Source organism: Hemitrygon akajei, chromosome 2 (genome assembly GCF_048418815.1).
Source record: "Hemitrygon akajei chromosome 2, sHemAka1.3, whole genome shotgun sequence".
In the NCBI taxonomy this organism is placed as follows: Eukaryota; Metazoa; Chordata; class Chondrichthyes; order Myliobatiformes; family Dasyatidae; genus Hemitrygon; species Hemitrygon akajei.
This window is the reverse complement of record NC_133125.1, coordinates 109656792-109678687: the sequence shown is the minus strand read 5'-3', so window position 1 is coordinate 109678687 and position 21896 is coordinate 109656792. Positions and strand designations below refer to the sequence as shown.

The following is a 21896-nucleotide window of genomic DNA, read 5'->3' as shown; positions in this document are numbered from 1 at the left end:
TTAAATGGTGGAGCAGTCTGGAGAGGTGACTTGTCTACTCCAGACTCTATTTCTTTTTTTCCAGGTCACTTGAGATAGGCATTTCCTGCATCCCACAAATGAATAAACAAGCTAAGGAGAGCAAAAAGCAACAAACATGGTAGAACCCAAATCAGAGAATCTCTTTAGTATAGCTTGCAAGGGCAACTTGATGCTACTACAAAGATTAAATCAAAATCAGTAACCAACATTTCCAAAGCCCCAAATGCTACCTGTTTATTTAAAGAGGTCAAAGCTAAAGTCATTTATTCTTGATGAAGGGTCTCAGCCCAAAATGTTGACTGTTTATTCTTTTCCATAGATACTGCCTGACTTGCTGGGTTCCTCCAACATTTAGGTAGTTTAATTAGAAACATGATAAAAATATCTGATGGAGTAAACAGAGAAATTATAAAATGAATCTAGCCTAGTCCCAACCTACCCCAAATTATTTGTTAACAGATCCAGATACCTACAAAAAAAATCTGTATGGTTTTTCAGTAATTAATATTACAACTCGGGTTGGTTGAAAACAGAACTGGTAATTTTTCATGTAAAGTGGAAATGAAGAAATATCTAATAATTTCTTGATCCTTTTTAAAAGCATATTGTTAAAGGGGTTTTCATGGATTGACAACCAGCACAAGGATCTCTTTCTTTTTAATATATTAGGGCTGCATTCTTTGGTTGCTCTGCCATCCAGTCTTCATAGCTGTATCAGCAATGTTTGCCGAGTACCAAAGAAAGAAGGTATGTACTTGAAATTTGCATTCCTGAAAGAATGTGACTTTTTCCCAAAGAAAATCTTTCATGGATTTTAATTACAAATTCTTTCTAACTAATTTAGTCCACTGTAGTTGGTGTTCACACAAAATGGCCTTCTCTGGACTGGAGAAATCAAATAACGCACTTGTATTTGATCCACAGGGGTAATTCTAAGCTTCCTATATTACATACCTCTTTAATTCTCAATCCCACACATATTCCAGCCTGTCTTTCTGCAGCTTCTTCCACTGCCATAGTGAGACCCAAAGTCAACTGGAAGAACATCATGAATCTAGGCACTTTGCAACCTGTTGGAATGAATGTTGAACTTCCCACTTACAGGTGAATTTCTTTCCCATAGTTTACCATTATCATGCTTGTGTACATTTATCACCCAGTTTCTTTAAGCTACCTTGCTAATAGTCAGTATTCATGCTCCTTATTACCCGTCCTCTTCACCAATCTTCATAACCTTTATTTCTTAAACTGCACTCCTCCCACCAACCATGATTTGAAAACTGACATCTCCGCATTTCCCCTGGTTCTGAAGAAGAGTTACAGTGCTTCTCGACAACATTTGAATTAACAGTGGTTGTGTGAAAGAGCAATTTGAGCACCAAAAGATGATGCACCACAGGCCATGAACAAAGGCCTACTTTTGGAACTTCTGGGAGTACCTGTACAATTATACATCTACTCACATCATGACAGATATTGAGGAGGATGCACAATTTCCTGTTGAATTTTTAACATCTGTTCACCAACTGGTGCACTGTTGCATAATCTTGATCTATAGAAAGTTCCAATAATATTGCTCAGGAATTGGAATCGATCAATAAAATGCAATGGTATAATTATATATTCAAAATACAGATATGCTTGCTACATTTAAGAGGGATTTGAACAGATATTTAAATCAGAAAAAGATTATCTACATCTCAAGGTTCTGAAATAAGTGGCTGAAGAGATTATGGAGGCATTACTAACAACCTTTCAAGGAGGATTGGAACATTGCAAAAGTTACTCCACTCTTCAAGAAGGGAGAGAGGCAGAAGAAAGGAAATTGTAGCTCAGTTAATCTGACCTCAGTGGTTGGGAAGATCTTGAAGTCAATTATTAAGGATGAAGTTTTGGGTACTTGGAGGCACATGATAAAATAGACTGAAGTCAGCATAGTTTTGTTAAGGGAAAATCTTGTCTGACAAATCTGTTGGAGCTCTTTAAAGACATAACAAACAGGATAGACAAAGGAGAATCGGTAGATACGAGGAAATCTGCAGATGCTGGAAATTCAAGCAACACAAAATGCTGGTGGAACACAGTAGGAGAGCACAGTGCTTCTTCCTATAGATGCTGCCTGGCCTGTTGTGTTCCACCAGCATTTTGTGTGAGTATCGGTAGATGATGTGTACTTTGATTTCCAGAAGGCCTTTGACAAGGTGCCACACAAGAGGCTGCGTAACAAGTTAAAAGCCCAAGGTATAGGAAAGATATTAGCATAGATAAAGCAGTTGCTGATTGGCAGGAGTCAAAGAGTGAGAATAAAGGGAGCCTTTTTTGGTTGGCTGTTGGTGACTAATGGTGTTCCTCTTGGGGTGTGTGTTAGGCCTGCTTCTTTTTACGTTATATGTCAGTGATTTGGATGATGGAATTGATGGCATAGTGGCCAGTTTTGTGGCTGATAGAAAGATGTGTGGAGGGGCAGATAGTGTTGAGGAAGCAAAGAGGCTACAGGTAGACTTGGATGAGAAGAATGGGCAAAGAAGTGCCAGATGGAATACGGTGTTGGGAAGTGTATGGTCATGCACTTAGATAGAAGAAATAAAAGCGTAGCCTGTTTTCTAAATGGAGAGAAAATTCTAAAATCTGACCTGCAAAGGGATGCGAGTGTCCTCATGCAGAATTCCCTAAAGTTTAATTTGCAGGTTGTGTTAGTGGTGAGGAGGGCAAATGCAATGTTTGCATTCATTTTGAGAGAACTAGAGTATAAAAGCAAGGATGGAATGTTGAGGCTTTATAAAGCTGTGGTGCAACCTCACTTAGAGTATTGTGAGAGGATTTGGGCCCCTTATCTAAGAAAGGATGTGCTCATGTTGAAAAGGGGTCAAAGAAGGTTCACTAAAATGATTCCAGGATTGAAAGGCTTATCATATGAGGAGTGTTTGATGGCTCTGGGCCTGTACTCACTGGAATTCAGAAGAATGAGGGGGATCTCATTCAAACCTATCAAATGTTGAAAAAAGGCCTCGTCGATACCATGGATGAGGAGAGGATTTTTCTTATAGTGGGAGAGTCTAGGACTAGAGCACACAGTCTCAGAGTAGAGGGATTTCCATTTAGAATTGAGATGAGAAATTTCTTGAGCCAAAGAGTGGTGAATCTATGGAATTTGTTGCTACAAGCAGCTGTGGAGGCCAAGTCATTGGGTATATTTAAGGCAGAGGCTGATAGATTCTTGATTAGTCAGGGCATGAAGGGATATGGGGAGAAGGCAGGAGATTGGAGGGAAAATGGGTCAGCCATGATGAAATGGTAGAGCAGTCTTGATGGGCAAAATGGCCTAATTCTGCTACTGCATCTGATGGTCTTATGGTCTTAAAGTGTTTATGGATACAATCCTAATGCCAGTGAATGGGAATATTATAGATGGGCACAAAGGTCAGCATGGATGTAGTGGCGCAAAAGGCCTGTTTGTTTGCAGTACGGTTTGACTGCACTGAAATATTGTGCAAAAGGGCAGTGTAAGCAGGTTGGTGTAACTGGAGGTGCTAAAATGCTCTCAGATCTGCAACCAAACTTAAAGAGAACTGGCAAATTACTAAATACTAAGTCTGCACAAATATTTCCATGCATTTTAAAAGTTAAAAAAATGTATTCTGGAACACTAAGTTCTAATTGAGAAAGCACTTGTAGACTAAAATGTTTCTCTTTCCGTTGTTGCTGCCTGACCTGCTGGGTGTTTCCAGCATTTTCTGTTTATTCAAGCAACACACACAAAATGCTGGTGGAACGCAGCAGGCCAGGCAGCATCTATAGGAAGAAGTACAGTCGATGTTTCAGGCCGAGACTCTTCGTCAGGACTAACTGAAAGAAGAGATTCGGAAAGGGGAGGGGAGATCTGAAATGATAGGAGAAGATAGGAGGGGGAGGGATGAAGCTAAGAGCTGGAAAGTTGATTGGCAAAAGGGATACAGAGCTGGAGAAGGGAAAGGATCATGGGATGGCAGGCCTAGAAAGAAAGAAAGGGGGAGGAGAGCACCAGAGGAAGATGGAGAGCAGGCAAGGAGTGATAGTGAGAGGGACAGAGAGAGAAAAAAAGGAAAAAAATACTAAATAAATAGCTAGATAGGTAAATAAATAAATAAAGGATGGGGTAAGAAGGGGAGGAGGGGCATTAACAGAAGTTAGAGAAATCAATGTTCATGCCATGAGGTTGGAGAGACCCATATGGAATATAAGGTGTTGTTCCTCCAACCTGAGTATGGCTTCATCTTGACAGTAGAGAAGGCCATGGATTGACATATCAGAATGGGACGTAGAATTAAAATGTGTGGCCACTGGGAGATCCTGCTTTCTCTGGCGGACAGAGCATAGGTGTTCAGCAAAATGGTCTCCCAGTCTGTGTCGGGTCTCATCAATATAGTGTTTTCAGTTTATTATTTAAGTTCTGCAGCAACAGCAATTTTATGATTTCCTAAAATGTGTTAATGTTGATTTAGCAAAGATATGTCTTAAAATCTGTTTCCACAGGACCAGTCTTAAGTAAAATCATTGTTGTTTCTTCCCAGATTATTGTCATTGCTGTCATTCTCTGTCAGTCTGTCTCCATGGTCATCTTGTACAGACTCTTCCTTTCTCGGAGTCTTTTCTGGGAAGTTTCATCACTTTCTTCAGTTACATTGCCGCTCACTATGTCATCTGGGCATAGATATCATTACAAGTCCTAGTGATGAAGATGTAGCTAAAGAAAGATTCACTACATATAATATATATTGAATTCTAATAGCAAAGCTGTGGTTTTGGGTAACATTTTAATACAAATTATTATGTACCAAACCAATCAAGACTAAGTCGTTTACAAAGGCTAGTCCACATTAAATGCACTTGAATTAATGAATTTAGGATTATGGACACAATTTTTCAGAGCATATTCTGCCACCATATATGCTGCAAATAGAATCATCATGGAAAAGAGTATGACTATGTTTATTTCAAAATTTGTTTCTGTACCAAGATTAATGAAATGCAATTTACAATATTATATTTTTATTCTGTTGTATTATTGATGTCAATGTATTTATACTATAAATGTTAACACCTTAGTCAATGGGAAAACTAAATATTATCAAATTAAGTACTTTCGTTGTTGAGGTTCATAGGCATGTTTCCATAAAATATAATTTTTTAAAATCATTTTGATCTCCCCTAGAAGCAATTGCTCAACTTTTACTCACAAGAGGATAGTGAATTATTTCTATGGTGCTACATGATCATGTACTCATTAGGTAGGGAATATTTTCATATTTTTGTAACAGAAATAATTTCTTGAACTCCTCCCTCTTGTGACCTTGTTGACAAATTATCTATCTTGCCTGTTGTATAGATAGGTTCATCAGCTTCATTACCTCCAGGATATTTCATGATAAAGAATTAAACAACATTACAGAATGTTGGAAACATTATAATTCTGACAGTGAAATTGATCATTGCTAGTAGAAGTGGAAGAATTATTTTCCATATTAAAGTGCCTCTGTACACTTACAATATCAGATTCTCCAGAATGAAAAATCATAAAACACTGCCAGCACTCTCATAGTGTGGTTGAAGACTCCTAATCATGGATGTAGATTTGCACATTGGCACCTGATGTGTGAACATGGGCACAAGTTCAATTTTCACCTTGGGTACACTGAACATTGATATCATTGTGATGTTTAAATAATTGCGCAGATTAGACACAGTTGAGATTTCTAATTTGGCTGTATGCTGAGGATGGATGATGATCTCTAACAGTCAGTAGATCCATTTTCCCACTGACTATTTTTTTTTAATTTTATAATTAAAATTTCAACACTTGATGTAGACAACAGTTTTCAGTCTTTAAATTATCATTTTAAGTCATTCTTTTCTTGCAATACAATTTCTATGCACATTCATTCCTCCAGGCCTACAGTCTTTGATATGCATGGTCAATTGGAAGAGAATTGGGTGTGGAATTAAATTCATAACTGTCCAACAATACAGAAGTTTCTTTGTTTATATGTAGGTACAGGCGCATCTTATGTTTTGAAGTTATTCATAGATTGTTTGCTTTGTAATAAATGAACAATTGCATCTGCTATGTTTTGTACATAGGAAAGGAGTGTGACACATTTGCATTGGAATGTTGATATTATTAGCATGCTCAAATATTATAAAGGTACATTTCTTTCACAAAGAAGCATTCCTTTCAACCATTTTTTTCAAAAAAAAGGTTGCAATTTTTTTTGCAGTGTACCCAGATCTACAATGCAAGACAGCTGATTATGCCAGTTTTAGTTGCTGCAATTATGTCTTGTTCTACATATTTAAGTAGTATGTTACTTAAATATGTATACATTTTAATTATAATTTGTCATTGTTGATATTTAAACCTATGAATAAAGACCCTATGCATCAGTGACTGTTTAATTCACTAGTTAATGTAACTATTATCATATATAACCTTTTTGACCAATGCTACTAATAATGGCAAATTAAAAATCAACACACTTAGTTACTGAAAGCTCAGCAGTAGTGTTTCCCAAGTATTTAAGACTTAGATGGAGCCATCTGTTACTTTAGATAAATCATCTGTAATAGAGTTTGGTGTAAAAAAAAAGGGCCGTGATGCTTTACTAAATAATTTTCTCTGACATTTATTCTGTACTGTAAAGAGAAAACACAATCAAAGAACTTACTCAGTGTCATCGAAACATGATAGATTCAATAAGGTTGCAATGTTCTGATTACAACTGAACTGCAGCCCAGTGTTTTTAAGGAAAAGAGAGAATGTGGATGATAGGGCTGGAGGGAAAGGCAGGAGAGAAATCTCCCGATTTGTAATTGTTCAACATATGAAATTTGGGTGTTAATTTGGATGAATGTAGGAAAGAGGAGCAGAAATAAACAAATAAACATCTCCTCTTCCGTGTACTAAGATTATAATTGGCACATTGTTGATCTTTTTTCTATTTTGATGTCTACAACATTTTATCTCCCTCTAGTCAAAAAATCTACCCACCACAGTTTTTAATGTACTTAATGATGTGGTATCCACACCCTCTAGGTTCAGAAATTCCAGACTCATAACTGAGAGAGAATCTCCTCCTTATCATAAGTAAACAATCTTATTTGAGTTCTAGATATGCCATTAAGAGCAACAGCCTCCACTCTGTCTTACCTCTCTGAAACTGCATGTTTCAGGAGACCATCATCCATTCTGATTTTCCTAGCATCAATTTATCTGCTCTTGAAAGACTCGTCTGTGACTTAACCCAGACTGAAGTATTCCACAGCTTGGCAAATCTCATTCATTATTTTGTTTCATAAACTTCAGTTCACACCTATCCCATTCCTTTTTCAACCTTGAATTATCAAATCTCTCCCAGATCGGACCTTCTTCTGGTCCTGTAGCCTCACCCTCTCCTAGGTATTTCGCTCTTCTAATTTTGACAACCAATTCCTCCCGAAATGTAATTTCTCCACTATTGATATCAAGGCTTCAGCTACATAAAGTGATCACAGAATTATGGAATTTCCTTTTAAACCTAGGTAATGACTTCCCCTCTTCTTTTGAGATATTTTTGTAAATCTACAAGCTTTTTGTCAAATACTATTATTTCACCTTAAATGGCTTGATGTCATATTAAGTTTGGAATGACCTTGGAATGTCATATGCATTAACTGTGGTACACAAATGGTGCTGAAAGTCTAAGGCAATGTCATGGTCATCTGGCTATAATTATAGGTCATTACACCTTCAATTATCTGGCACAACTGAAAATTGCTTATCAAGAGCAAGATACATAATTATGCATAGAGGGAAACTGCTTGATTAGGAAGCCCTATGAGCAGGGAAACTTCCTTGGAAGTCGTGATCAGTTTTACATGGAAGTGTATACTGCTAAATCTAAAATGATTTATGCAAAAGAAAGCTATGAAAATTCTATAAATCTAAAGTAGCTTGAAATATTTGGCAATTTCAGAGAATAGTGAATGGAGTTAATATGTGAGTCTGTGACCTTGCATCAAAGAAAACTTAAAGCAATGCCTTTTGCAAATGCTTCACAATGCCTTGATAAAGAAGTATTCCCAGTTAAGCTAATATGAGGGAGGAATGTATAAAGGATCCCAGAAGTCATGTTGCTCAACACTAGGCTACCGGAGCTGCAATTGCATCTGGCAAGATGTATGCAATATCTTAGTACACTTGCTCACTCATAGTAGGTGTCAAGCCCTTAAAAGTATCAAAAAGTGGTAGGAAAGTGTCAAAAATTTGACACAGGAGTCATCCGCCTCCTAAAGTCTGACAAAGACTCAAGTCAGGTGTCAAACCTACATCTTCTAATCCTTCTAGCTGCAGGTTTCAAAGTACCTGTGTGCCTATTTCTTGAAAGGCTAACTTCAGAGTTGTTAAATTAGGGGCATGGTGGATCTGTGGGCCTGCTTTCAATCCATTTGGCTCCTTAACTCTCTAACATCCACTGCTTCTGTATCTACCAAGAGAAAAGGGGTAACTAGGGAGAGAGCATGCCCCTCTATGGATCAATGTTGTCATCTACATTTGGAGCCACAAGAGATGCACAAGGTCTGAAATAAATAGAGAAGGTCATGGAAGCTAGTGAGCTCTGGAAAGACAGTAGTGATGGCTTGAAACACATCCACATCACAAAAGAAGAGGCACTAGTGATCTTAATGCACATAAATGTAGATGACTCTAAGGGTCCTGAAAAAGTGCATTCTAGTACATTTGGGCGAAGTCAAAAATAAATACTGAGACTGGCAGAGATACCACAAGGCTTGAGGGTCATAAGAGAAGGACAGCATGAAAACAGGCCTTTCGGCCCATCTAGTCCATGCCAAATTATTTAAAGTGTCTATAACTATTGACCTACACTGGAACCCTCCCAACCCCTACTGTCCATGTACCTACCAATACTTTGCTTAATGTTGAAATTAAATTTGCATGCACCACGTGCTGGCAGCTCATTCCAATCTCACGACCCTCTGAAGAAGTTTCCCCTTGTGCCCCTAAACTTTTCACCTTTCACCCCTAACCCATGATCTCTGGTTGTAGTTCCACCCAACCTCAGTGGAAAAAGCTTACTTGCATTTACCCAATCTATACCTCTCATTATTTTGAATATCTCTATCAAATCTCCTCTCAATCTTCTACATTCTAAGAAATAAAGTCCTAACCCAGTCCATCTTCCCTTGTAACTCAGGTCCTCCAGACCTGGCAACATCCTTGTAAATTTTCTCTGTACTCTTTCAATCTTACTTGCATCTTTCCTGTAGGTAGGTGACCAAAACTGCACACAATACTCCAAATTTGGCCTTACAAATTCTTGTACAACTTCAACATAACATTCCATCTCCTGTACGCAATGCTTTCATTTATGATGAGTAATGATCCAAAAGTTTTCTTTACATTCTATGTACTTGTAATACCACTTTCAATGAGTAGTGGACCTGTATTCCCAAATCCCTTTGTTCTACCACACTCCTCAGTTCTCTACTGTTCACTGTGTAAGACCTACCCTGGTTGGTCCTACTGAAGTGCTATATGCGCACTTGTCTGCATTAAATTCCACCTGCAATTTTTCCAGCTGATACTGATCCATCTACAAGCCCTGATAGCCTTCCCTACTGGTCACTACAGCCCCAAATTTGCAAATCCAGTTAACTACATAATCATTCAAATCATTGATATAAAAAGTATTCAAGCCCTTGGAAGTTTTTATGTTTTATTGTTTTACAACATTAAATCACAGTGGATTTTATTTGTCTTTTTTGACACTGATCAACAGAAAAAGACTTGTGTCAAAATGAAAACATCTCTACGAAGTGATCTAAATTAATTACAAATACAATGCAAAATAATTGATTGCATAAGTATTCACTCTTTTCAAATCAGTATTTAGTAGATGCACCTTTGGTAGCAATACAGCCTTGAGTCTGAGTGAATAGGTGTTGATTAGCTTTGCATATCTGGACATTGCAATTGTTCCCCATTCTTCTTTATAAAACTGCTCAAACTCTGTTAGATTACATAGGGATCACAAGTGAACAGCCCTGTTCAAGTCCAGCCGCAATTTCTCAATTGGATTGATGTCTGAACTATGACTTGGCCATTCCAGGACATTAATTTTGTTGTTTATAAACCATTCCTGTGTAGCTTTGTCTTTATGCTTGGGGTGTCACGCTCTTGCTGGAAAACAAATCTTCTCCCAACTCCGAACTTTCTTGCTCCAAAGTTTCCCTGTATTTTGCTGCCCTCTACCTTCAAGTCAAGTCACTTTTATTGTCATTTCGACCATAACTGCTGGTACAGTGCATAGTAAAAATGAGACAATGTTTTTCAGGACCATGGTGTTACATGACACAGTACAAAAACTAGGCTGAACTACGTAATAATAAAAAAACACAGAGAAAGCTACGCTAGACTACAGACCTACACAGGACTGCATAAAGTGCACAAAAACAGTGCAGGCATTACAATAAATAATAAACAGGACAATAGGGCAAGGTGTCAGTCCAGGCTTCGGGTATTGAGGAGTCTGATAGCTTGGGGGAAGAAACTGTTACATAGTCTGGTCGTGAGAGCCCGAATGCTTCGGAACCTTTTCCCAGACAGCAGAAGGGAGAAGAGATTGTATGAGGGGTGCATGGGGTCCTTCATAATGCTGTTTCCTTTGCGGATGCAGTGTGTAGCGTAAATGTCCGTGATGGCGGGAAGAGAGACCCCAATGATCATCTCAGCTGACCTCACTATCCGCTGCAGGGTCTAGCAATCCGAGATGGTGCAATTTCCGAACCAGGCAGTGATGCAGCTGCTCAGGATGCTCTCAATACAACCCCTGTAGAATGTGATGAGGATGGGGGTTGGGGGTGGGAGATGGACTTTCCTCAGCCTTCACAGAAAGTAGAGATGCTGCTGGGCTTTCTTTGCTATGGAGCTGGTGTCGAGGGACCAGGTGAGATTCTCTGTCTGGTGAACACCAAGAAATTTGGTGCTGGTTACCATCTCTACCGAGGAGCCTTCGATGTTCAGCGGGGAGTGGTTGCTGCATGTCCTCCTGAAGTCAACAACCATCTCTTTTGTTCACGTTAAGAGACAGGTTGTTGGCTCTGCACCAGTCCATTAACCACTGCACCTCCTCTCTGTAAGCTGACTCGTCGTTCTTGCTGCTGAGACCCACCACAGTCGTGTCATTGGTGAACTTGATGATCTTCCAAATCTTCCAGGGACTGCTGCATTGAAGCATCTTCACAGCATGATACATCTACCACCATGCTTCGTGGTAGCAATGGTGTGTTTTAGATGATGTGTGGTGTTTAGTTTGACGGCCAAAACACTCACTTTTGGTTTCATTAAGCCATAGAACCTTGTTCCAACTGATTTACTTCAAAGACTGTGTCCCTTCTGGCAAACTCTGGCCAAGATTTCTTGTGTTTTTTTTTCCCCACAGTGGCTTTGTCTTTGCCACTTTCCCATAAAGCTATGACTTGTGAAGCACCTGGGCAACAATTGTATGCACAGTCTCTCCCATCTCAGTCACTGAAGCTTGTAACTTCTTTAGAGTTGACCTAGATCTCCTGGTAATCTGCCTTACTAGTCCACTTTTTGTACGGTTACTCACTTTTTGAGGTCGGCCTGCTCTAGACAGATTTACAGCTGTGCCATATTCTTTCCATTTCTTGATGATTGACTTAACTGGATATTCAGTGACTTTTTGTGTCCGTCTCCTGATGTGTGCTTATGAATAACCTTTTCACAGAGTTGCTTGGAGTGTTCTTTTATCTTCATGGTGTAGTTTTTGCCAAGATACTGACTCACCAGCAGTCGATCCTTCCAGATACAGGTGTATTTTTACCACAATTGAAACAGCTTGACTACATACTGCTGATCCCCATTTAACTGATGATGTGACTTTTAAAATCAGTTGGCTGCACCAGTAATGATGCAGCCAACTGATATTAAAGTGGGTGAATACTTATACAATCAATTATTCTGTGTTTTATATTTGTAATTTATTTAGATAACTTTGTAGAGATCTATTTTCACTTTGACATGAGTTCTTTTTCTGTTGATCAGCATCAAGAGAAGCCAAATTAAATCCACTGTGATGCAATGTTGTAAAACAATAAAACATGAAATCTTCCAAGGGTGGTGAATACCTTTATAGGCACTGTAGATGACAAGCACCAATACCTGCAGCACACCACTAGTCACAGTCCTCCAGTCAGGGAAGCAACCATCTACTACCACTCTCTGGCTTCTACCACAAAGCAAATGTCTAATCCAGTTTACCACCTCATCCTGAAGGTCGAGTGACTGAACCTTTCTGACCAGCCTCCCATGGGGGACCTTGTCAAATGCCTTTCTAAAGTTTTTGTAGACAACATCCACTCCCTTGCCTTCATCCACTTCGCTGGTAACCTCCCTGAAAAATTGTATAAGCTTGGTTAGATATAACCTACCACAAACAAAGCCATGCTGACTATCCTTAATCAGTCCATGTCTATCCAAATACTAATATATACGATCCCTTAGAAAACCTTCCAATAACTTTCCCACAACTGATGTCAGACTCACTGACCTATAGTTTCCTGGTTTATTTTTAGAGCCTTTCTTAAACATTGTTCCTTTATCTTAGGCTGCTAGTACAAGCCTGCTACTCAGGTCTGTTAGCCTAACATCAGTGGTGAGATAGTTACTGCAATGGGATGCTGAGACACAGGTTCTGACTACTTGTGCAAAAGCATGTCTTGAAGGGTCTCGGCCCAAAACTTCAACTGTTCACTCTTTTCCATAGTTGCTGCCTGGCCTGCTGAATTCCTCCAGCACTTTGTGTTTGTTCCTTGGACTTCCAGCATCTATAGGCTTTCTCATGTTTAAGAATAATCAGTATGTTTTTCTGCATTGGAAATTGTGTCTCACAAATTTGGTTATGCTTTTGTAAAGATAATCAATGGGATTGATAGGGCAGGGTAGTCGATATTGTCCACAAAGGCTTTGACAAGGTCCCACATTGTATGCATGCCCAGTAGGTTAGATCACCTGGGATGAAGACTTGGTTAGCCAAGCTAATCCAAAATTAGTTTGGTGGTAGTGGAGCAGTACATTATTAAATACATACATTTTTAGAAACAAGGCTCAGATTGGGGTCTGGGGAGTTGTAATGTAGCCAGAAATGTGTTTAAAAAGGGATTTAGGAGCATTAGAAGGGGTCATAAGAAGGCCTTGATGAAGAGGATTACTCATCCCAAGGTATTCTACACACATGAAGAACAGGATGATAACTGTAATGATGGTAGGGCTCACTGGTCCCTCTAGGGTGTGTGGTTGTGCAGTAACTGAAATACTCCTGTGCACATAGTCGTCGTTGAGCAGCTCGAATCTTATTTTATGTAATGTTAATATAATTTTGAAATTATGCTAACATAATTTTGAAATCTGTTAATATAATTGTGAAATACCCTGTAATTGTTATGAGTATAATCCATGAATTTTCAAAATAATAGATGTATCTTAACCTATACTTTGAAACATTTTAGAGCTTCAACATGTTTACATTGTCAGTGTTTCAAGGTACAATGGTGTTACAAATTGTAACAATAAACACAGAATGGAAGTCAGTAGCTCATTACTAATAAACTGCTAGCCTGTTGATTGCTAAGTTTAAAATTTTGTGAAACATGAAAGATGTTCTTTGCATTGTATTTCATTATACCCTTCAGTGAATAAAAAAAAACAAAAGTATGTGATCTTTCCATTTTAATTCTAAATATTCATATTTTGCATATTACAAAAACAAATGTTAAATGCTGTGTAGTTTTAAGGCCGTGTATAAGTTTCCTGCTCAGAGCAATGGCTGGTCTGTCCAGCTGTTTAAAAAAAAAACATAATTAGAGGGAACATTGGTAGAACTCATCAGAGATAAAAGGAAAAATATCTGCCGGAAGGCAGTGGAGGTCCTTAATGAATACTTTGCTTCAGTATTCACCAATGAGAGGAACCTTGACAAACATGAAGCAGCATACAGCAAGCTAATATGCTGGAGCGTGTCGACATTAAGAAAGAGGATGTACTGGATCTTTTGAAAAATATTAGGATTGGTGAGTCCTGAGGATGTACAGGATATACCCCAGGTTACGTCGGTAAAAAATGGAAGAGATTGTTGTGCCTGTGGTGATCATCTTAGCGTCCTCACTGGCCACAGGAGTAGTATCAGAAAACTGGAGTGTGATAAATGTTATTCATTTTCTCAAGAATGGTCAAGGGATAATGCTAGGAATTACAGAGCTGTGAGGCTTATGTCAATGGTGTGTCAACAATTGGAAATGATTCTTAAGACGGCATTAATGAGCATTTAGAGAAGCATGGGTTAATCAGTGTTAGTCAGCATGGCTTTATGGGGGACAGGTCATGTCTCACAAGACTGATTGAATTCTTTGAGCAAGTAACAAACCAAGTTGATGAAGGTAGAACAATGAATGTGGTGTATATAGATTTTAATAAGGTGTTTGACAAGATCCCCCATGGTAGGCTCATATATAGAGTCAGGAAGCATGACATTGGGGAAAACTAGGCTGTGTGAATTCAGAATTGGCTTGTGCACAGAAGATAGAGGGTGTTAGTAGGCTGACCAGTGGTACTCTGTAGTGATCTGTTCTGGAACCCCTGCTGTTTGTGATTTTTATAAATAACTTGAAAGAGGAAGTAAAAGTGAGTAAGTTTGGTGCAGTTGTGAATAGTGCAGAGGATTTTAAACAAGGTTCAAAACCTAGGGCTCTGTAACTGGATCTTCTTTGGGAGACCACAATCTATGCAAATCAATAATAACATCTCCTTTCTGACAATCAACACAGGCACACCTCAAGGATGTGTGCTTAGCCAACTGCTCTACTCTCGCTACATTCATGTCCCTGTGGCTAGGAACAGCTCAAATTCCATCTGGGAATTTGCTGATGACACCACTGTTGTTGGCAGAATCTCAGATGGTGTCAGGGAGGTGTACAGGAGTGAGATAGATCTTTGGTTGAGTAATATTGCCACAACAACCCTGCCCTCGTCAGCAAGACCAGACGATTGTGGACTTCACAAAGGGGAAGCTGGGAGAACACACACCAGTCCTCATCAAGGGGTCAGCATTGAAAAGCATTGATTCCTGGGCATCAACATCTAAGAGGGTCTATCCTGGGCACAACATATTAATGCAATCACAAAGAAATCATGCCAGCTGCTATACTGTACTTTATTAGGAGTCTGAGGAGATTCGGTGTGTTACCAAACATCCTAGCAAATTTCTACAGATGTAAGATGGAGAGCATTCTGACTGGTTGTGCCTGGTATGGTGTGCACAGGACAAAAAGAGGGTGAAGACTCCATTACAGGCACAAGCCTTCCCACCATTAAGGATGTCATCAAAAGGCAGTGCCTCAACAAGAGATCAATCATTAATGAACCCCATCATCTGGGATATGCCTTGTTCTCATTCCTACCATCAGGGAGGAGGTATAGAGGCTGAAGACACACACCCAATGTTTTAGGAACAGCTTCTCCTCTGCCATCAGATTTCTGAATGGTATTAATTCACTATTTATTCTTTTCATTGTAATTATTGTAATTTATTTATGTCTTGCACTGAACTGCTGCCACAAAACAGCAAGTTCCACAGCAGTCAGTGATAATAAACCTGATTTTGAATTTGAATAAATACATAGTTCTCTGAAAGTGGCAACATAGCTAGATGGTGGTTAGACCACATCTGGAATATTGTGAGCATTTCTGTGTCCCATATCTAAGAAAGGATGTGCTGGTATTGGAGAGGGTCCAAAGAAGCTTTACGAGAATGCTTCACAGAATAAAAGGGTTAACATATGAGGAGCATTTGATAGCTCTGGGCCTGTACTAACAGGAGTTTAGAAGAATGAGGGAGGCTTTGTTAAAACCCTACCAAATATTGAAAGGCCTGGAATAGAGTGGATGTTTCCTATACTAGGAAAGTCTAGGACCAGTGGGCTTTGCCTCAGAATTCAAGAGTGGCCCTTTGAAAATAGCTTGAGGAAGAATTTCTTTAGCCAAAGGGTGGTGAATCTAGAATTAATTGTCACAGATGGCTGTGGAGGCCAAGTCCTTGGTTATATTTAAGGAGAGGTTGATAGGCTCTTGATTGTGAAGGATGTCAAAGATGGGAAGAAAGTAGGAGAATGGGGTTGAGAGGGAAAGTAAATCAGCCAAGGAGTAGACTTGGTGGCAGATTTTTTTTTGTCTTGCACTGAACTGCTGCCACGTAACAGCAAGTCCCACGACAGTCACCATAATGCTCTTATGGCTTATGGTCTTTTGATCTTAAGCAGTCATTTGGTATGGTTGCCTTCATCAGTCAGAGTATGGAGTACAAGACAAGGGATGACATGTTACAGCTGTATAAGATATTTCTGATACAATGGCATGAACAAATGGTTATGACCTATACGAAGGATTTTCTTAAACTGGAAAGTATGCAAAAAAAAAATCACAAGGATGATGCAGGGTGTGGAAGGTTTGTATTGTGAGAGGCAGGATAGGCTGAGGCTTCTCTCTCTGGAGCATAGGCATTCCTCATCCTAAACTTCAAAGTGAATCAGGTTGCATTTGTGAAACAAGATAATATTGGATAACAGCTTAATAAGGCTCCATTGACTAAATTCATCTGTGGTCTTTTGGAGTCCCATTGTTTGTTAAGCTGAATATGCAATTTAAAAAAAAAACTGATGTATTTGGGATTTGGATTGACAGTTAATGTTTTAAAGGTGAATTAATTGTTCACCTGCAGCCTAACCAATGGAGTGTCCATGCTTCCTCTTCCTGTTCTTCAGTCTCTTCATCCTCTCTTCTGAGTTGCATTCCGATTAATATGATTTTCTGCTTACTCTGCATATTTATAGTGAGCATAATGTCTGTAAATTTAGTGTACAGTCGCATGTACCACATCTGACTGGAAGCATATTTGATAACATTTTGCATAAGTTTTCAATAAAAAAGTCAAATATGTAGCCATATGATAATGTGAAAATGAATATCCAACCAAACAAGCATTGGGTTTTAAAAAGGGTGAGTAACGTCTCCACACAGCTCAAATGTTCCTGTGCATTACATAACTTAAATTTATCTAAACTCAGTTGTATTTTACTTTATGTGCAAATTACACTCATGTATAAATTCAATCCAAGTTCTCCATACAGGATATATAACTATACAAAGTGTGATTTAACAAATAAAAACAAGATAGATTAAAGTTACAGGGAAGGTGAGAGTGGATGGATAGGACAGAGAGAATATCAAACAGAAGGGAAGGGTGAGGCCCAGGTAACCTAGGTGATTCTACAAGACAGAGCCAATAAAAGAGTTTCATCCCTTCCCACCTACCCGTAGCCCAGTCTATTCAGCTGAAGCAGATATTCATTTGTACCTCTCCTGATGTAATATACAGCATTTGTTACTCACAGTGTCGCCTCCTCTATTTTGAATCAGAATCAGGTTTATTTTCACTGGCATTTCACATATGAAACTGGTTGTTTCACAGCAGCAATACACTGTGATGCATGAAATATATTATAAATTATCACAAGAAATATATTTAAAATTTAAATAAGTAATGTATAAAGAGAGCAGAAATAGTGAGTTAGTGTTCATTGTATCTTCGTCGTTCAGAAATCTGATAGTGGAAGGGAAGAAGCTGTTCCTAAAACACTGAGTGTATGTCTTCAGGCTATTGTACCCCCTTTCTGATAGTAGAAATGAGAAGAGAGCATGTCCTGGGTGGTGGGGGTCTTTAATGATGGATGCTGCCTTTTTGAGGCATTACCTTTTGAAGATGTTGTCAATGGTGGGGAGGCTAGATCCATGATGGATCTGTCTGAATTTACAAACCCTCTGCAGTTTTTTCTGACCCTATGCGGTAGCCCCTCCACAACCAGATGGTGATGCAACCAGTTAGCATGCACTCCACAGTACATCTGTATAAATTCGCTAGAGTCCTTGGTGACATACCAAATTTCCTCAAACTCCTAATGAAATATAGTCATTTGAGAAACCAAATGCAGTTTGGATGATCATTATGTAGAGTTATTTTGGTATCTTTAAGCTTCAGGATGCCAATCACTTGCGTGGATTAGTTCTGATTTTCTCTCTCCACAGAAACTGTTTGATCTGCTGAGTACTTTGAGCATTCTCTTTTTAGTTTCAGTTCCAGCAGAAGCTCCGACCTACATTTCATATATTTTACATGCCCGTTACTATTTTCTCTCTCTAACCACCCTCCTTCATCTTTCAACCAGACAGTTCTTTCACAGCAGAATCTCCTCAGCAACCTAGGTCTTCCCCCTATCTGACATATTTCCTTTGTCCTACTTGTTCCTCCCCCACCTTCACTTTAAAACTATCTTGATTTGTAAACTTACCAATTCTGATGAAGAATTTTCAATCTGAAATAATAATTGCCTCTCTTTCCAGAGATGCTGATTAACCTACTGTTTAAAATTTGCAGATTTCCAGCATCTGTAGTTTTTTCCCCAATAATTTTCTAAAATATACACAAAATTCTTTTTAGCATCTTGGCTGCAATGTGCGTCTGTCATTCTGAAATTGACCTTAACTGAATGCATAAATTCTGGCTCATCAGGAAACAAGACCAGCTTTATCTGGTCTGCTGCCATGGAGTCTGAGGCATCTACTGTCTCACAGATCCTTATTTAAGTTTGGTCTCTCACATCTCCCTGCTGATTTTCATCAGGCAGATCCAGCCAGTTCCACCATCCCCTCCCCACCCTTCAACACCGTCCAATCACATTACCAGCACCTCCATTAATCTGTTGCCCCAAACCAAGATTCAGTGCATCCCCAAGTGGTTCAATCTCCAATATTCCTTTCCACTGTTGTTGGTAACCCTGCAGTCCATGGCCTATTAAACTTCCTCTGCAATGATGAATCTAATAGGAAGAAGGTGGTTGTACAAAGTTCCTAATGCAAAATCTGTTGAACGATGAAAGGATCACACAATCCCATTCAGTTTGTGCAAGACTGGATTCATCTGCCTTGAGGTTCTGCATCGGGGAGTGGGGAACTTATTGAAACCTATAAAATATTACAAGGCCTATATAGAGTGGACACAGAAACAATGTTTCCTATAGTGGTGGCATTTAGGACCAGAATGCACAGCCTCAGAATACAAGGACAACCCTTTAGAACAAAGAGATGGAGGGTTTTCTTTAGCTAGGAGTTGGTGAATCTGTGGAATTTATATCGACAGATGGCTGTAGAGTCCAAGTCAATGGGTATATTTAAAGCAGGGTTGATAGGTTCTTGATTAGTAAGGGCGTCAAAGGTTACAGGAAGAATGCGGGAGAATGGGGTTGAGGTGGATAATGATGGAATGACGGAGCAGACTCAATGGGCTGAACGGACTAAAACTCATGTCGGTCCAGCACTACGTTAGCATGCCTTATTCTTAGCAGAAAATTTTGTATGCCTAGATACTTTAACTTAAGGCTGCCAAAGAATCTGAGTTTATATCTCCTTTTTAATCTCTGTAACCTCCTTTGGCTGATACAGAATGGCATTTGATAGTTATAAAGATCTGCAAAAAAAAAGGTGAGCTAGATGGATAGCTCAATTATAACTTGCTTCCTATTAGTTAATAACTGATTGAAACTGTTCTAGAGCTGTAAATACTTAAATCACTGGCGTAGGTAATTGGACCTGTTGAATAAGTGTATAGTTGGCTAATGACGGACACTAACCAGGCATGAAGAAGTCCTTAGGTTATTAAATTTAGGGCAAAAATACACATAAAAATAAACTTTATTTAAAAATCTGCAACTCATATTTGCATATTTTTATAAGCTAGTGGTCTAGCAAATCGTATTATTTAGTTTATCTGATATCCAAAAGGTTGAATTCATTATAAAGAAATTGAAAACAGTTGGTATCACAGCCATTCTAATTCTGAAATTTGTTAGCCATGGACTGTTTTATCTGAAAATGTGGCCATTCTACAAAATTGGATTTCCAGTTTTAACACCAGAAAAAAGGAGGTCAAATTAAAGAACATTGCTCACAGCCTCTGCAAAGATTTGTTTCCATTATATAAAAAATACATAGGTTTATACTTCGAAGAAAGAAAAATACTTGACGACAGATTATGTATATTCCGAAGTAAACGGGGAAATATGTTAACACCATTACTAATGGGCTTGTAGTGCAAATCGCATCGTTTTATCTCTCATTCTGCATTCCTCCTCTTAGCTAAAAGTGCATCCATGATATGAATTCAGCATATTCAGAATATTCCGCGTGAAATTAAATGTTTGACAGAGTGAGAAAAATATACAGACTCTTCTGATGCCTTAAAAATAGTAATTTATGCAGATGTCGAAGGAAAGAAAATCATTTGCAATGAAGTGACCCTCAAAGTGTGAATTTTGTTCACTGTTCTCTCTAATCAAATACTGTATCTTCATTTTCAGTTCTCTGCTAAGCAGCCTTGTAGATAACCAAAGTGCCAAAAAGAAGAGAAAAAAGCTCCGTGGGTGCGTTCCCATTGCACTTTTTACCCGAGGCAATAGGTAGAATTTAACGGATTCCGCTGAACATATGTTTTTCCCAGATAAGTAAACAGTGTGTGTCGGAAATGAAAAGCATTTGCAATTTAATGACATTACATCTTGGAGCTTATCCTGGCGTGCTGCGAGGCGAAAATCGGAGAGGGAGAGACAGCGAGAGAGAGAATGAGTTTTACCTGTCCCCCATTCTGGGAAGGCGTTATGCTTTAACAAATTGACTAGAGAATGTTTTATAAAGAGAAGGAAGAAGTGAAAAACAATATAACAAGCGAGTTAAAATTTTAAATGCACATTGCAAACATTAACTACACTTGGAATTTAGTAAGTCTCTATGTACATTTATTACCTTTATATCTCATTTGAAGCGTTAACAAACAAAATATACCGTAGTTACAAAGCACTCTCCACAGTCACATATGGGCCTGCATTTTCTACCTCACTAGCTTGTGTTGGACATGGATAAGATTGAAAGAGGAAATTTTCAGCGTCCGATCAGTATAATTATAGCGCACTCTCAAGACAAGTATGACATTATATTGTTTCCTGAAGTGTACGCGAATAATTTACTCTCACAGCATTTTCACGGATTTGGTTAAAACAAATGTGGCAAATCAATTCACACATAGAAATGTCTATTTACAGCAAACAACTAGCGGAATCCTAGCGTGTGTAACTTGTAAAGTTCCAGTTTTTCACCTAAAAGAGCCAGTAATAGATTATCATCCTTGTCATATAGTGTTGTGCAGTTAATATTTCGAATTACTTAGTGCATATGGCAGGGTCCAGTTCTATTTAAGATTGCCCGCAGTTGATGTAATTTAGATGAAAATAGAAACCGAAATTACTCTTCATTTGAAAATTAAGTACTGTACATTGCTGCAGGGAGACAGGGTACACCATGATTTCAAATCCAAGCCAGAGGTTTTTTTTTATCCTTAAAAGCTGTTAAATGTTGAAAGTAAAAATTACTTGGACAACTACTCTTTAGTTTTCATTCGAGTCTGGAGAACACTCCAAAGCTTTTTTCCCCCCAAATTAAGTACCGCTGTCTGAAAAAGCCTGGCGGCTAGATGTGGGCAATGTCATATGGTCGGAACTGATGACGGCGAGCTGCAGGTCCACTTCCGAGAAAGGCTAGATTTGTGAAGGTTGGGTATCTTTCACGGTACCCTCTCGTACAAATAAACAATAGGGAAGAGGAAACTGTGATGTATATAACATCAGCTGCTGAACGTACATCCCGAACCAATACTGCTCGGTTG

At 38.8% G+C, this 21896-nt stretch overlaps 1 protein-coding gene across 5 annotated transcripts in view; it reads left to right on the top strand.

Annotated features, from left to right (window-relative positions):
- Positions 1-20580, top strand: part of gpr180 (G protein-coupled receptor 180) — a 114977-nt gene extending 94397 nt beyond the window's left edge. Inside the window, exons 8-10 of one of the 5 annotated variants that reach the window (XR_012096092.1) lie at positions 691-768; positions 1008-1125; positions 4572-4689. Coding sequence is in view for 3 of the 5 variants with exons in the window: in XM_073027163.1 (XP_072883264.1) it covers positions 691-768; positions 4572-4730 (237 nt within the window). In the remaining 2 variants the exon portion in view is untranslated. Of the gene's footprint in view, positions 1-690; positions 769-1007; positions 1126-4571; positions 13787-20538 lie in introns of those variants that run through there. The other 4 variants (XR_012096093.1, XM_073027184.1, XM_073027163.1 and 1 more) reach the window with 4 other exon arrangements.
- Positions 20581-21896: the final 1316 nt, after the last annotated feature.